Below are 15241 nucleotides of genomic sequence, written 5' to 3'. Positions count from 1 at the left end.
GATTATCGTGACGCTTGCTGACCAAACACAGGGGTGGCTGTCAGACCTCAGATAACTGTCATTAACAAAGAAAAAAAAAATAATAGATGGAGTAAACATATAAATGGCTTTGTGAAAATGCAATTTTACCAACAGAATAAAAAGACCAACGACCTTTTTTTTTTTTTTTTCCTTTTTGAGAAAACTAAATGCATTTGTTTTGAAAGATTTTCTTCGGTGACGCCACTCCCGGATGTTTTTACTTCCTCGTCAATTTGCTCTATTTAGGTTCCAGTGTCCAACGTTTATCTGTTTATTAGGTGCTTTTTAATCAAGAATAAATGACATTTCCTTCGTGGACAACAGCCGACTTCTATTCGAGCACATCGTTATAACACGGTTAGTATTCGTCCGCTCGAAAAAAAAACACAGACTTTGCCGAATGCCGCAGATAGTAAAAGACGTTAGCATAGCTATAGCTAGGCTATTATGATCCCAAAACGAACTTTTTATGTATGTGCACTATTTGTTGATACCTTGTCATTGCATAAAATATCTCTGTTTTGATCCGGCCAGCATGCCTTCTGAATGTAAAGCCAGTACGTCTCGCGTAAACGAGATTTTCTACGTTAGCGTTTCACATAGTGGGTTTATTGTTTATGTAACGGGGGTGCAGAATTTTCATCAACGCATTTTGAATCGACCTAAATGAGGAAATGATTTGTTTTTGGGGGCATTGGTATAAGTAATCTGAACCGTTTAAAATTGGAATGATTTGAATCGGTCAGAATAATGTACACGTTTCAAGACAGGGACAATCGTTTAAAACAGTTGGATCTGGTCAAAATAAACGAAGACATTGTACGAGTAAACCTTTTTCGTTCTTGCGGGTAATTTTTTGCTGAAAATGCTCTGTATTTGGTGAGTTGGATTTTTTAGCACCTTGACCACAGGCTGGGTGAATGGGTCAAACATTCGAAAATACAGGAGGAAAACAAAAAAAAATACTTGGAAATTTAGACTTTTTTGTGGGTATTTATTGTTGAAAATGTTGAATATTTGCTAGTAGTGAGTTTTTGCCATTGGTACGTATATTCTCTGCAGTTCAAAGATGGAACTGTTTGAATCATTCAAAAATAAAAGAGAGAAATAACAGAACAGCTACACGTGAAAAATCTGGAATGTGTTTGAGTATTGTAAAAAATATATTCATCTTCGGTAAGAAAGTGTTTATTTTTGGTACTGTAAAGATCATGTCAAAAGTCAAGTCGGAACAGAGTGAATAGGTCTCAAAAATGTATTAATTAAAAATGATACTGATATATATATATATATATATATATATATATATATATATATATATATATATATATATATATATATATATATATATATACTGTATGTATTTTTAAACATTTTAGTTGGGATTTTTACAAGGGCAACTATAAAATTCTACATAGATTTTTTGACATTTGTACAGAAAATGAACATCTTGAGATGTCTGCTTGAATCAGAAAGCAATTGCACACCATATAGGAAAAAAGATGAACTTCTAAATTTATGAGTTAGTCAAACAATGTATGTAGAAACTACAGAAAAGAAAACTGATACATTTTGAATTTTTTTATGTGATTGTAGATGGTAAAGGTGTTAATTTGTTTGAATAAATTACTGGTTGTTCATAACTAGTAACTGGCAATTGTTTTGCACTGTGTGGATAAGATGAACATTTAAGTAGGGCAAGCTTGAACAGGTCATAAAATGCTGAAATAAGAAAAGTTTTTGTTGGGTTTTTTAATGATGAAACTGAAACATTTTTTGCAAGATGGAATTTTTGGCATCACTTAAGGTATGCCTCACTTCCATAGATTAGATTACAGGCCCTGGGATTTTTTTGTCCCATCAGTATTTTATAATAATAAAAAAAATATCGACATCAGCTTCTTTGTCACTTGGGCTGTGGTAGTGGATAGAGGTTGGCTATTTCTACATAGTGGGAGAAGTAGTCAGTTACCATGACATACATGGCTCTATTCCACTGAAATAGATCAGCTGCTACACACTGCCATGGCCTGTCAAGGCAACTTTTTTGTCAGTAGTGGTTCTGATGTATTGAGTCTCACATGCACAGGTCACACAGTTTTCCACTTTTCATTTGACTGGTTAGACCAGGCCACCTGATGGCTTGTTGTGCTCTGGGGACATACTTCATAATGCCTTGGTGGCTGTCATGAAGTTTGTTGAGCATTTATTCTTGCTTTGTAAATGAAATGACAAGTCTCTTTCCCTTCAGCACAAGCCCATCTGCAATGAGCTGGCCCTGGTCTGTTTAGGCAGTACGGTGCCAGAACTGCAAGTGAGCTAAGTCCCTGGCACAATTCGTCAAAAGGTGTGGCATCCTACTTTGTAAACACCGTTGGCCCTGCAAGCTTTGCCAAGGTTTCATCAATCGCAGGCAAGATCCTTCCTTCCTTCCTTCCTTCCTTCCTTCCTTCCTTCCTTCCTTCCTTCCTTCCTTCCTTCCTTCCTTCCTTCCTTCCTTCCTTCCTTCCCTCCCTCCCTCCCTCCCTCCCTCCCTCCATCCCTCCATTCATTTTCTATAGCTGCTTATCCTCACAAGGATCGCAGGCCTGCTGGTGCCCATCCCAACTGACTTCTCGCAGTAGGCAGTAGGTTTTCCCGCTTGGAATACCCTGAACTGGTTGCCAGCCAATCGCAGGGCACACTTAGACGAAATACCATTCACGCACCCAGCCATACCTAAGGACAATTTAGTGTGTCCAATACACCTGCCATGCTGTTCTTGGAGTGTGATAGGAAACCGGAGTGCCCGGAGAGAACCTCACGCAGGCTTGGGAAGAACATGCAAACTCCACAAAGGAAAGGCTGGAGTGAAGTGGATTTTAACTCTGGTTCTTGAACTTTGAGGCGGACATGCTAACCATTGCTCCACCGAGCCGCCCAGCCAGGATGTGTATCTCAATTAATTCAGGTGTGTCATGTCAACAGATTCAGATTTTGTCTTGAGGCTTGGTTGCGACAACCTTCCTAGCTCACCATTACGTTGCCTCTTTGATGGGCATGATCACACACATGGTTTCCATTCTCTGAAGCTCTGCCTTCACGTTATTGTGCAGTGGCAGAAGTACACATCAAGATAGCGACAAGGTGTACAACTTGGTCTCCTCTCTTTCACCTTCTGGGACCCTAGTTATGTGAAGACCTTGAAGAATTGTTCTTTCATGGATTTCTTGGCTGGAAAGTCAAGAAAAGGAATAGCCAGCTCCACTGCATGACAGATACTGTTACTGTCGTCTTGTTCATGTAATTCATGACCCCCTCAAACGGTCCCATTAAACCCCATTAAACCTCAGAGGCTCATGGACAGTGCCTCTGGATATGTCAGACCAGGCTGGTGGTACCCCTTTTTAGGAAGGGGGGCCGGAGGGTGTGTTCCTATTTTAGAATGATCACGCTTCCAGATTCCCCAATGACGTGGTGCAGTGTTTTTCGTATCAGCTGTGGATCATCTCTACACCCTCGGCCGATCATCTCGAAAGTGCTTAGGAGTTTGCCCAACCACTCTACATGTGTTTTGTGGACTTGGAGAAAGCGTTTGTCCGTACCCCTCGGGGAATTCCGTTCTATATGTGATTTCTTTATAACCTGTGAAGTCCTTTGAGACTGGGTTAGGGTTAGAATTCATTTACAGTGAGATTTGAACTCCGTCACGGCTACCCTTTGTAACTGATTCTGTTCATTACCTTCATGGACAGAACAGTTCCTTAATTAGCATTAAGGAATTCCGGTTTGGTGGTCTCTGCATTGCATCTCCGCATTTTGCAGATGATATGGTGCTAATGACTTCTTCAGAACGTGGTCGCCACCTGTCCTGGAATGCTTAATAGCCGAATTAAGCAGTTTAAATGAAGATCAGCAACTCTAAATCTGAGAACATGGTCAGAAAAGGCTCGAGTGCCCTCTCCGAGTCGGGAATGAGGTCCTGTCCCAAGTGGAGGAATTTAGGTATCTTGAGGTCTTGTTTACGAATGAGGGCAAGACGGAGATGAGTCAGGATGGGACTAGATCTCACGAAACAAGATTTCTAGTGGCAGCATGCCGCAAGATTGATTTCCTTGTCACTTCTTTGGAGGGTACGACATATTGAGCCAGAAATGCAATGGAGGGCAACTAAGGCTGATGGATAGGCTTGAGTGCTACACTCTTGTATCGTAGGTGGCGGTATGCATCTACGGTATTTGTAATCCATTGTTTGTAATTTGTCATTAATTGAAAGGGAGAAAATCTCAATGGACTACACATGAAAAATACACAATAGTTTGATTACTTTTAAATCATCTGTGTGGCAACATTTTGGTTTTCCAATTGAGGAAAAGGATGGTAACACATTGACTGATAAGACAAAGACAGTGTGTAAACTGGGGGGGGGGGGGGGGGGGGGGGGGGCATACATGGCAGCTAAGACGAACTGTCTGTAGACATTTGCAGTACTACCACCAAAACCTGAAGCTAGCCAGCTCTTCAAAAACACCTTCAAACAAACAAGCAAGCAACAATAAGAAACACTTTTGCAACTCCACTTGACCAATGAAGTGCGAAAGCAACCAAAATAACACGGGATATTGGGATGTACATCGCGCTCTATATGAAGCCATTGGGTTTCGCCATTGGATGGCAGTGGATTTCAGCAGTGAATTCACACCTTGACCACGATATGAGATCCCATCACAACATCACTTCGCACAGTAGTTGCAACCCTTTACAAGAAAACCAAAAAGGAGGTAATTAATACCATGAAAGATGCAAGTAAGTCCTTTGTCTGCTGCTATTTTAAAAGTGCACCTCTCTAGCTGTGCAACATCATTTGGCAGTGAGCATGTCTTTTTCACAGCAGGTGCTATAGTTACTGCCCAAAGAGAACAGTACGACCCTGAAAATGTGGACATGCTTGTATTTCTAAAAACAAACACGACCACGGCTTGTTTTCGTGCCCTAAAGTAAAATCACTATTGCAGTTACTATTGGCGTGAAGGTTTTTTTTTTGTTTAATCTTTGGCATTTAAAACAATGTTTTATTTTTGTCATGTTAAACTATAAAAGAGCTCAGCTGCAACTTTTCTTGAAGCAGCATCTGAAAAGGAAATATTTTATTTTGTTCATTTTCAACTATTCTGATCTCAGCTGCATCATTTGTTATTGCAGCAGCATATAGGAAAAACTTTAGTTGCACAATAAAATATATCATTTTGAAATGGGAAAGTTTTTATTAGCAATTATTTTTTATTTTGAAAATTTTGCAAACATTTTCGTCATATCTTGTTCTCGTGGACTCAATCCTGTGAGATATCTCTCCTCGTGAAATTTGTATCTCATTCCATATTTAGAGAAGAGTGATCTACAGATGGATCGGTGCAACAGCTGTTGTGATGTAAACTCTGTACTGGTCTGTTGTGGGAAAGAAAGAACTGAGCCCAAAGGCTAAACACTTGATTTACTGGTTGATTTATGTTCCTACCCTCCCCTATAGTCATGAGCTTTGTGTCGTGACTGAAAGAATAGTATTCCGGATCCAAGCAGGTAATATTAGTTTCCTCAGCAGGGTGTCCCCACCGGGGGAGGAGCTGAGTGTCGAGCTGCTGTTCTTCTGGATTGAGAGAAGCCTATTGAGGTTAGGTCATGTGGCATATTGGGCATGTGCTCTGGGGCAGCAGGCGCAGGACACGCTGGAGAGACATATGTCTCTTGGGTGGCCGTGAATTCCTGGGGATCACCTCCGAAGGAGCTGGAAAAATTGGCTGGGTAGAAGGAAGTCTGGGCGTCCCTGCTGAAGCTCCTGAAAACCTAAACAAAATCTTGAATTTTTAGTTGTTTGATCAGTATTGGAGTGGTGAAAGATGTTGAATTTGTGAAAAGTACCGGTTTTTAACATTGGTATGGATAATCTGAAGAGTTTAAAGCTGAATTGGCTTTAATAGTAAAAAAAAAAAAAAAAAAAACCTCATTACAAGAAGAAACAAATAAATTCTCATATTTACATTTTTTGAGGGCACATGGCAGAAATGATGAAGCTTCTGGAAATAATTGTTAGGATGATTTAATGTTGTATTGACTTAGATCGGAGTAAAAACTAGGATTTACAGGAGAGCAAAAAAAAAAAGTATTTTGAATTAGTCAAAAAAATGAAACTACAGGAGAAAAATTAAGAAACCAGTAAGTGCACTTTGCTTTTGTATATGTTGCGTCAAAATGTAAAATTTGTGGTTGAGTGGGATTTTTGTTTGTTTTTTTAATTGGGGGTATTTTAACATTGAAAAAAAAAGATTTTTGGTAAGTGTGAATTTTCGCCATTGGTACAGATAATCAGTTGAAAGTTGGAATGGCTTGCATAGGTAAACATAAATGTAGAAATTACAATTTTTTTTAAACTAGTGGTTGTTTTTATGGTCAAAATTATGGTTTTGTTAAATTTGATTTTTTTTTTTTTGCACTGGTAGGGATAAGATGAACAGTTTAATGTTGTATTGATGTCAATCAGACTTAAAAAACGCATTACAGAAGAAAAAATATTTTTGTACTTTTCTGAATTAGTCAAAAAACATTTAACCAACAAGTTTTTGAATAAAACTGTGCGTTTTGTAATTTTTGTAAAGTTTAATATCTGGGATAGTATAAGATAAGTGGGATAGATAAGTGGGATATTTTTAAATTCTAGGGATAAGATGACAATTATTTAGTTGGAACAGCTTGAATAGGGCTAAACATTTAGATATTACTGTACATGAGAAATAACTTAAAAAAAAAAAAGTCAATGTTCCCTTTTCCCTCTGAAAACTAGGAGCCTCAGGACTCGCAATATTAAAAAGCTATGGGACCCAGCAGTAATGTTTGGAGTTCCAAAAATTGAGCTATTAAAAGAACAAAGTAAGACAAAGGTTCAAACTGCATTTACAAGATGTGTACAAAAACTAACAACAAATATGTTTGGGTCTGCCTGGACTGACCGGTATCCTCCCCCCTCCATCAGAGTCAACACATCAACCGGTGGTGATCAGTTGACAACTCACCTCTCTTCGTCCGAGTGTCCAAAACATGGAGCCGTAAATCTGATAATTCACCCACATAGTCAATCATCCCACTGTGATCTACTTGAAGAAACTTGAAGAAATGGTCAGGAGGAGAGTGATGTTAAGAGCATTTTTGTATATTAATACCCCAAGGGATAGAAGAAGTTTCAACTCCCACTTCAGGCAGAACTTCTCCCATGCCCCGGGGGTCATTGAGTCCAAGTGGACCAGGGGTCACCAACGTGGTGCCCGCGGCCACCAGGTAGCCCCCAAAGATCACACGAGTAGGGCGCAGTTTTGTTCTGCAAATAGCTTACAAATGATAGAACATTAGTGATTTTCTATGAATTTTATAAACAATTATACATGTATTACAATATTACACTTGATTTACATATTTACTACTACAGTTTTTTTATTATCGTGAGAATTCATTAACATGATCAGTGTCTTCACATAAACTGGTAGCCCTTCATATTACTCAGAACCAAAGAAGTAGGTCTCAGTTTCAAAAAGGTTGGTGACCCCTGAAGTGGACCATGTTCAGCGCCTTCATTGTTGAGGCAGCTGATCTTAGTTGTGGCCGGAGGGTGGTCAGTGCCTGATGGGGCGGCAATCCACTGGCCTGCAGGTGGACACCAGTGGTTATGGATGCGGTCAAGTTTAAAAATGAGTCCTACTGCACCATGTGTCATAATCGGGACTATTGTGGGACAGCTGTCACTCTTTTGTCATATTTAATTTCAAGATGCTTTAAAACCCATCACATGGTGTGCAGCAGGCCGTGCCTTCTTGAAAGGCACACTTTATATTGATGAATGAATTTTGAGTTTCCTTTTTAAGTTATTTTGTTGGCTAAATATAGTATTTAACCAGAAACTGAAAAAAGCAGACTGACTGGTATTAATACCAAAGTATCTACTGTAGAATTGAAAGAGAACATGTTCAAATGTGAAATGTACCCCCATTCCGAGGTAGGCATAATCAAGATTTCTTTCTATGAATGCTAAAATTTGATTTTAAAAACAATTTCTATTATAATCCCCCAGGTTTTCAGTTTGCATCACACTTGGCTTTTTCAGCTATGGAACACCAGGCTGTGGACGATGACATCTGCATCCTCAAACATGAGACAGCTTATACGAGAGAGAGCCCTTTATCGGTCTGTGCTGGAGATGAATCTGTAGCTTCTCATTTCGCTCTCATCACAGCCTATGAGGACATCAAAAAGCGACTTAGAGATACTGAGCGAGATAATACTTTTTTAAGGAAAAGAGTGAAGCAGCTGGAAGATAAGGTATGGACATCAGCATGAATACAATGTTTAACTCAACTCAATGGTGTTCTGAAGTTATGCTTGCAGATGAATGGATGATTTCTGATAGAATGTTTTAGATAAAAGCCATGTGAAGTTAAACATGATTTTTTTTAAAGCATATAGCATGAATGTAAACATTTTTGCTTTGTAAGATACCCATTAAAAGTGACACATTTAAAACAATAAGAAATTTCTAGATTTTTTTTTTTAAGTCAAACTTTAGTGAACCAATTTTCTTTCATCCCAATATCGTATAAAATTTTCCAAATTGTTGTAATCATTCCCTCCCCTCAGTTTTCAGTCCACATGGAAAGGATAGGTTGGCCGTCCAAGGTCCTTCTATGTTCTTCATCTCCTCCTTGTCATGCAGCTGACATGCAGCCAAAACTAAAGGGTGCTTGTACATAATATTACCCGAAATCAAAACGATGGGCGGTTCAGTGCCGCCTCCTCGTGAAAGGGACCCGAGTTCAAATCCACCTTGCACAGGCCATTCTGTGTGGAGTTTGCATGTTCTCTTTGAGCCTGTGTGGGTTCTCTCTGGGCACTCCAGGTTCCTCCTACCCTCCAAAAACATGTATGGAAGATTTATTGGACATTGTAAATTGTCCTTAGGTGTGATTGGGTGCATGAATGGTTTTTCTTCTGTGTGCCCTGCAATTGGCTGGCAACCAGTTCCCGCCTACTGCCTGAAGCCAGCTGGGATAGGAACCAGCAAGCCTGTGACCCTTGTGAGGATAAGCGGCTTTGGAAAACGTATGGATCCAAATGAACTATTCTTGTAAAAATACATTATGACTGGGCGATCTTTTTTTTTTCGGAATGAAAACTACTACTACTACTGAAAATTACTGGTGAAAGGTAATACATAAAAGTGAACTTAAAACTGTAAAAATGATGTTCAGAGCACATGGTATAAGATGATATCCATAAACAATATTTCAAACTGCCAAAGTAATGTTAAATTATACTTTTAACACCAGTATTTGACAACATTGGAGATGAATGATGAATTATTCAGAATCAATACAACAAGATTGCCTTCCATACAGACTGAACATGCACGCATGTTTAGAAATAAGAGCAGCACTGACACACCTTTATTGCGGATTAAACATACCTGCACATTTACAAATATATATATATATATTTTTTTTTTATGTGAAAAGTCTTCAGGATATACATATTATTTGAGACAGATATTACTGCAGTACACATAATTACTTAATCTTAAATGAAACCTTATACACTGTACAGTAAGTGAACAGTTCCCCCTTTCCTTTGAAGTCTTGCACCGCTGCGGTCATATTAGCAGCAGCCCGGACATTGAATTAAAGTCTTGTCTGTACATGATCAAACACGATTACAATGCAGAGTTTACACTTGAAATACCATTTTATTATAAAAGAAATCTAGGTAAGAGATTTCCTTCGCAAGACTTCAAAGAAAAGGGCTAACTGCTCACTTACTGCAGAGTGTATAAGGTTTAATCATTCAAGATTTCAGTAAATATGTGTACTGCAGTAGTTCCACGTATGAGGAGGGCCCGTGGCAACTGCGTTTATAGTTACCTTGTCTGGTTGGCATGCAAGAAACCATCACAGCATGTCTCTCCGCAATAGACAGGCAGTCGGTCAGTCTGTCCATTCGACAGTTGAGGAGCTTACCTTATGCAACTAAGCAGTGGTTTCACATGGCCTTCAATCATTCCACCAATTCCCATTCATCCAGCTCTGTCTTTCTAGAAATAAACAGTGTAAACAAATGTATTTTCATTTTGTAGCTGATACTCGGGGCTACATTTTTTTGTAATTGTCATTAAGGTTGGATGTGCTCTTCAACGTGAATTTTTTCAACGTAAAAATATAGGTCAAATGGTAATTTGTTTAAGTTTAGTGTATTCTGATGCAAAAAATAAATGCCAGATTCTTTTTCCTTTTAATTTCACCTCTTATGAGAGAACTTGCTTTTTGAAATTGGACTTGTGGTTATTAGAAAAGTTCTTTTAAAATTAAGCGACAATGCCAATTTTTGCAAAAAGGGAACAAAATTGGAATTGCAGTCCCTCATCCATTTTTGATATGATCATGTCAACATTTGAAATATTGTGACTTATTTATTCACCAAATTTCACTAAAAGTGGGACCATTGGCATTTCAAAATGCCATTTTTTCTGGTTAAGTGGTCCTTCTTTTTAGAAGGGTCATCCAACTTAAGATCACCCAGAACAAATGGCATTTTGAAATGCCAATGCTCCCACGTTTAGTACACACACACACACACACACACACACACACACATATATATATATATATATATATATATATATATATATATATATATATATATATATATATATATATATATATATATATATATATATATACATACACACACACATGTATATGAAAAAATAAAAAAGGCTATATCAGCTTTGTTTTAAGCAACATTTATGTTGATGGGATGTGTTGAAAGGTACAGTAATGAATTATTATCTGCACTCGTGTCTATTTTTGTGTACGCTTGTGTCACTCTTCTAGCTCTTCTGTCCTGAGGCTCCAGAGGGCCCTCACTATGTCAACAAGGCCTTCAGCGCATATCGAGATATCTATATTGAAAAGGAGGACCTGCAGTTGGAACTTAACAAGCTGGTGCGTCTTACTAGTTAAAGGAATATTTCATATTCCCAGTTTGAATGTGTAGCAAACATTATTCTACGAGGTGTATTGCTCTTTTTTATGTCTATCTATCCATCAATTTTCTTTCACTTATTATTGACCAATTACGGGAGCCGCGGTTTTAATTGGGAAGTTCAGACTTCCTTCTTCTCAACCACTTATAACACGAGCATGACCAGCATATGGCAGTTCTACCGATGAAGTCAACCAGAGAGCCGATAGGCAGGAAGGATTTTAGCTCGCATACTAAGTCACCTGTGAGCGACTAATTTTGTTATGTAAATAAGACACACCCAGGACATTGCAACTGTACTTGGTTTTCAAGTCACAGGCCACCCAAAACTTAATCCCAAACTTGTCCAGTTTAAATTAAGTTAGCAATTCACAGGCAATTTAGGATGCAAGCTAAAATTTTTCCCCCGATCAGCTCTGCAGTGGACTACATAGGTAGAACTGGCATTTGGAATAACTCTGGGCGTTCAAGTCTCACTCTTCAAGGAGCATCTTAACTGCATGTTTCCATGTCAGTTATTAGACATAGTCTCTTCAGTGTGTTCTTCACTGGGCCTCCTTCCGGTATGACTTGCACACCTCACCAAGCAGGCGTCCTGATTCAGCCACCTTATCTGACTCCTTTCAATGCAGAGGAACAGCAGCTGTCCTCCGATCCAGATAACAGCTTCTCACATGTTCTCCCAAGGAGAACCCGGACATCCTGCAGGAGAGAATTTGTTACTGCTTGTAGCTAAAATCTCGTTCTTTCAGTGGCGATCCACAGCTTGTGACAGTAGGTGAGGGTAGATACTAGACCTGTTGTGATAATTACTAGAGGTGTAACGATACAGCTATTTATAGTGCCTGTATCAATGTTTGCCCTGCCATCCATCAATTGCCACTCAGTGGCCAGTGATGTTGGCCACATATTGACACAGCATCATATTTATAGGTTATTGAATTGATGAAATTGTAGTACAGTCGGCCCCCAGTTTACGAACACCCTCTCTTACGAACATTTTGACTTACGAGCGTGGACCACGGAATTTTTTGTCCCCCACTTACGCACAAACCTTCCGTCTTACGAACAATATGACATGCCGGCCATTGTGTTCGTTCATCTATTTTCACTTTGCTACGTCAACTAATTTAGAAGTTGACGCTCATCACGGCCACGTCGAACGCTATTGCTCTTACAATGTCACAGTCACTGTCTCAGTCACGGTGTCAGACACGGAGTCAGTCACGTCAATCACAGAAATGCCGATATGCTATTGGCCGAACGCCTTTATCTAGCTTGATGGCTCAGCTGGTCGGGATGGAAGGAAGGAGAGAAAATGAGTGAAAAACGGAAGGAAGGAATGTTGTGTAGACTTTGCAAACTTTATCTGTCAGACATGGCTTCTAAAATTGCAAGTGGCGGTAAAGGAAGAAGTAAGAGGATGATGACAATAGAAACCAAGCAGGAGATAATAAAAAAATACGAAGGAGGCGCATGCATAGTTAACCTTGCTCGTGAGTATGGATGTAACCGCTCGGCAATCTTCTAAGGGCAAGACTTTCTGCTGATTGGTCTCTGCTCACCTCCGTCTCCACTCGGCTCAAGTCACGTCGTCCCAGAGGAAAATGTCATTTATCCTTTGTGTATCCATATTATTTAATTAACTGCAAAGTAGATTATGGTATTAATTTTAAACGTGTGTATATTCGTGATGGTTATAACTATGATTTCACCACGCTTTGCCGGTCAATTTGTACGTACAATTGACCTCGCTATGCTACATCAACGAAATCATCCGCTCATGCATTACACTGTAACGCTGATATGCTATTGCTCTTATAATGTCACAGTCACTGTTTCAGTCACTGTGTTAGTCACGGAGATGCCGATATGCTATTGGTCGAACACCTTCATCTAGCTTGGTGGCACAGCTGGTCGGGACGGAAGGAAGGAGAGAAAACCAGTCAAAAACGGAAGGAAGGAATGTTGTGAAGACTTTGCAAACTTTATCTGTTAGACATGGCTTCTAAAATTGCTAGTGGCGGTAAAGGAAGAAGTAAGAGGATGATGACAATAGAAACGAAGCAGGAGATAATAAAAAAAAAAAATATGAAGGAGGCGCACGCATGGTTAACCTTGCTCGTGAGTATGGTCGAAACCACTCGGCAATCTTCTAAGGGCAAGACTTTCCTTGCCGGGGGACGGACCTCGATCAACAACAAAATTGAGAGGCTTCTTCTATTATGGATTAAAGAGAAGGAAATCGCCGGTGATATGTTCTAGTTTGAGAAAAGTTCCCGTTTAAGAAAATAAATCAATAAATTCTGCGGGTTGGTCTCTGCTCCCCTCCGCCTCCACCCAGCTCAAGTCACGTCGCCCCAAAGGTAAATGTCATTTTTCCTTTGTATATGTTATTTAATTTAACTGTACAGTAGATTATGTTACTCATCTTTAATATGTGTATAAAGTCGTGATGTTTTTACCTAAGGTTTTTGCGCGAGTTGCACGCATTCACTAATTAACATAGGTTTGGATTGCCCGTCATACGAGCAGTTCAAGTTACGAGCGTAGCCGCTGAACGGATTAAGTTCGTAACACGGGGGCCCACTGTATTTAAAAACATTAATTTTATATGAAAATCTACAGTACTGTTTTGGTTTTTATTCAGGTTTTAATTTTATTGTTAATAGAAATGTCAGTTTTTGGCTCATGCATGTCATCTTCTGTTGGCGCTGGTGATTTATATCAAGCATGCATAGATCATGGTCATGGCAGCAAGGAATAGGAGAGTTTTAAGGTCATGTGTTAATTTGGTGGAATCACTTTGGATTTTGCAAGAAAAGATAGCTTTAACAAGGTGGATACTATTTAAAAACTTTGCAAATGCTGAGGAAATCTCTTAGACTACTACGAAAAACGTTGTGTCCGATGGCCACGTGTTGATTTGACAGGATGTATTTCTGTCAGAAATTATGAGTGTGGCTGAAATAAAGTTGCTGTCTCAAATCTTGGTGTAAAATCTGCGTTTTTTTCAATTGAACACAAAGCTGATATATGTGGGGACCCGCAATTTATTCTGTTGGCAAAATGACTACAGTTGTACAGTTTCCCATTCAACGGAAGAATTTTGTGCTTGTTTGTATAGAAAGAGATATTTCTGATGCCTAAAATTCATTTAAAAAATACGACGGCACTAATGATGACTATAAAAAGCAGTTGATAAAGAAATTGCGCTTGAACGCTAAAAGGCTGAATTGAAAGGTATAGAATAGTTTGTAATAATTTTCAATAATATAAAATATTTTTGAATGGCATAGGACAATACAGTGTTGCCTCGGTTTTTGTGCTCAATTGGGACCAAAAAACCCCTGTGAAAAGTGAATTCCGTGAAGTAGGATTTTAACACCCCAGTGTATGAAATGTATTCAATAAAATCTTACCTTTTTTTCCTATGCCCAGTGATCTCTTAACCTTATTATGGAGGTTCAACAGGCTTGTGTCTCTTTTGGGGTATCAAACTTTATTTTCTTTTCCAACACAACACACAGTGAACCAGAGCGTGGTGAGCGGCTGCTAAGTCTTCCTTTTTTTTTCAAATCCAGAGCAAATGAATTGGAACATGATGCAATGTCTTGCTAAAGTGTGCTGTAGTTTTCTGTTGTTTCATACAAATGCACATTGTCATTAGGGATGCAATTTTTCTGGAATGTAGTTATTTTTTTATTATAACTTGGTAATAATAAATAAATATTTGGTAATAAATAGATATTTAGTAATAAATAAGGCTCAAACCGCTAAACGTATATGTGCAAATGAAGCATAAATTGCTAGTGGCGGTAGTGAGTCATACCCTGTTTTGGTTTGCTATTGTATTTTTCTTAGGATTCTGTGTTAGCATGACAACTCCCAAAAGTCCCATTGAAATGCATGTAGAGAGGCGAAAATCTCATCGTACTCGCACAAATGCGGAATCAAAGATTTTTCTTGGCCTGACACGGTTATGGCTCTGATTGGCTTAGTTTTCATTCAATTTGTTTAAAAAAAATAAAGCAACATGCGCGCGAGCACTCACGCACACACACACACACACACACACACAAACATGTATGTATACAGTATATTACGGATGGCACCACCAGATTAGAATGCCACGAGACTTATTTCTTTTCAACTTGTTGGGCTAAGA

The 15241-nt window shown here is 39.0% G+C and overlaps 1 protein-coding gene across 4 annotated transcripts in view; it reads left to right on the top strand.

The window, feature by feature from the left end:
* The first annotated feature begins 227 nt into the window (after positions 1–227).
* Positions 228–15241, top strand: part of azi2 (5-azacytidine induced 2) — a 38031-nt gene continuing 23017 nt past the window's right edge. For all 4 annotated transcript variants that reach the window (XM_088411240.1, XM_088411239.1, XM_088411241.1 and 1 more), the window contains exons 1-3: positions 228–378; positions 8114–8361; positions 10923–11033. In XM_088411240.1, coding sequence (XP_088267366.1) covers positions 8149–8361; positions 10923–11033 — 324 coding nt within the window. In that variant the 5' untranslated portion in view covers positions 228–378; positions 8114–8148. The remainder of the gene's footprint in view (positions 379–8113; positions 8362–10922; positions 11034–15241) is intronic.

Source organism: Hippichthys cyanospilos, chromosome 3 (assembly GCF_059441005.1).
Source record: "Hippichthys cyanospilos isolate Australia breed blue-spotted pipefish chromosome 3, RoL_Hcya_1.0, whole genome shotgun sequence".
Taxonomy (NCBI): Eukaryota; Metazoa; Chordata; class Actinopteri; order Syngnathiformes; family Syngnathidae; genus Hippichthys; species Hippichthys cyanospilos.
Note: the sequence above shows the minus strand (reverse complement) of the source record. Positions and strands in the feature narration are given on the sequence as shown.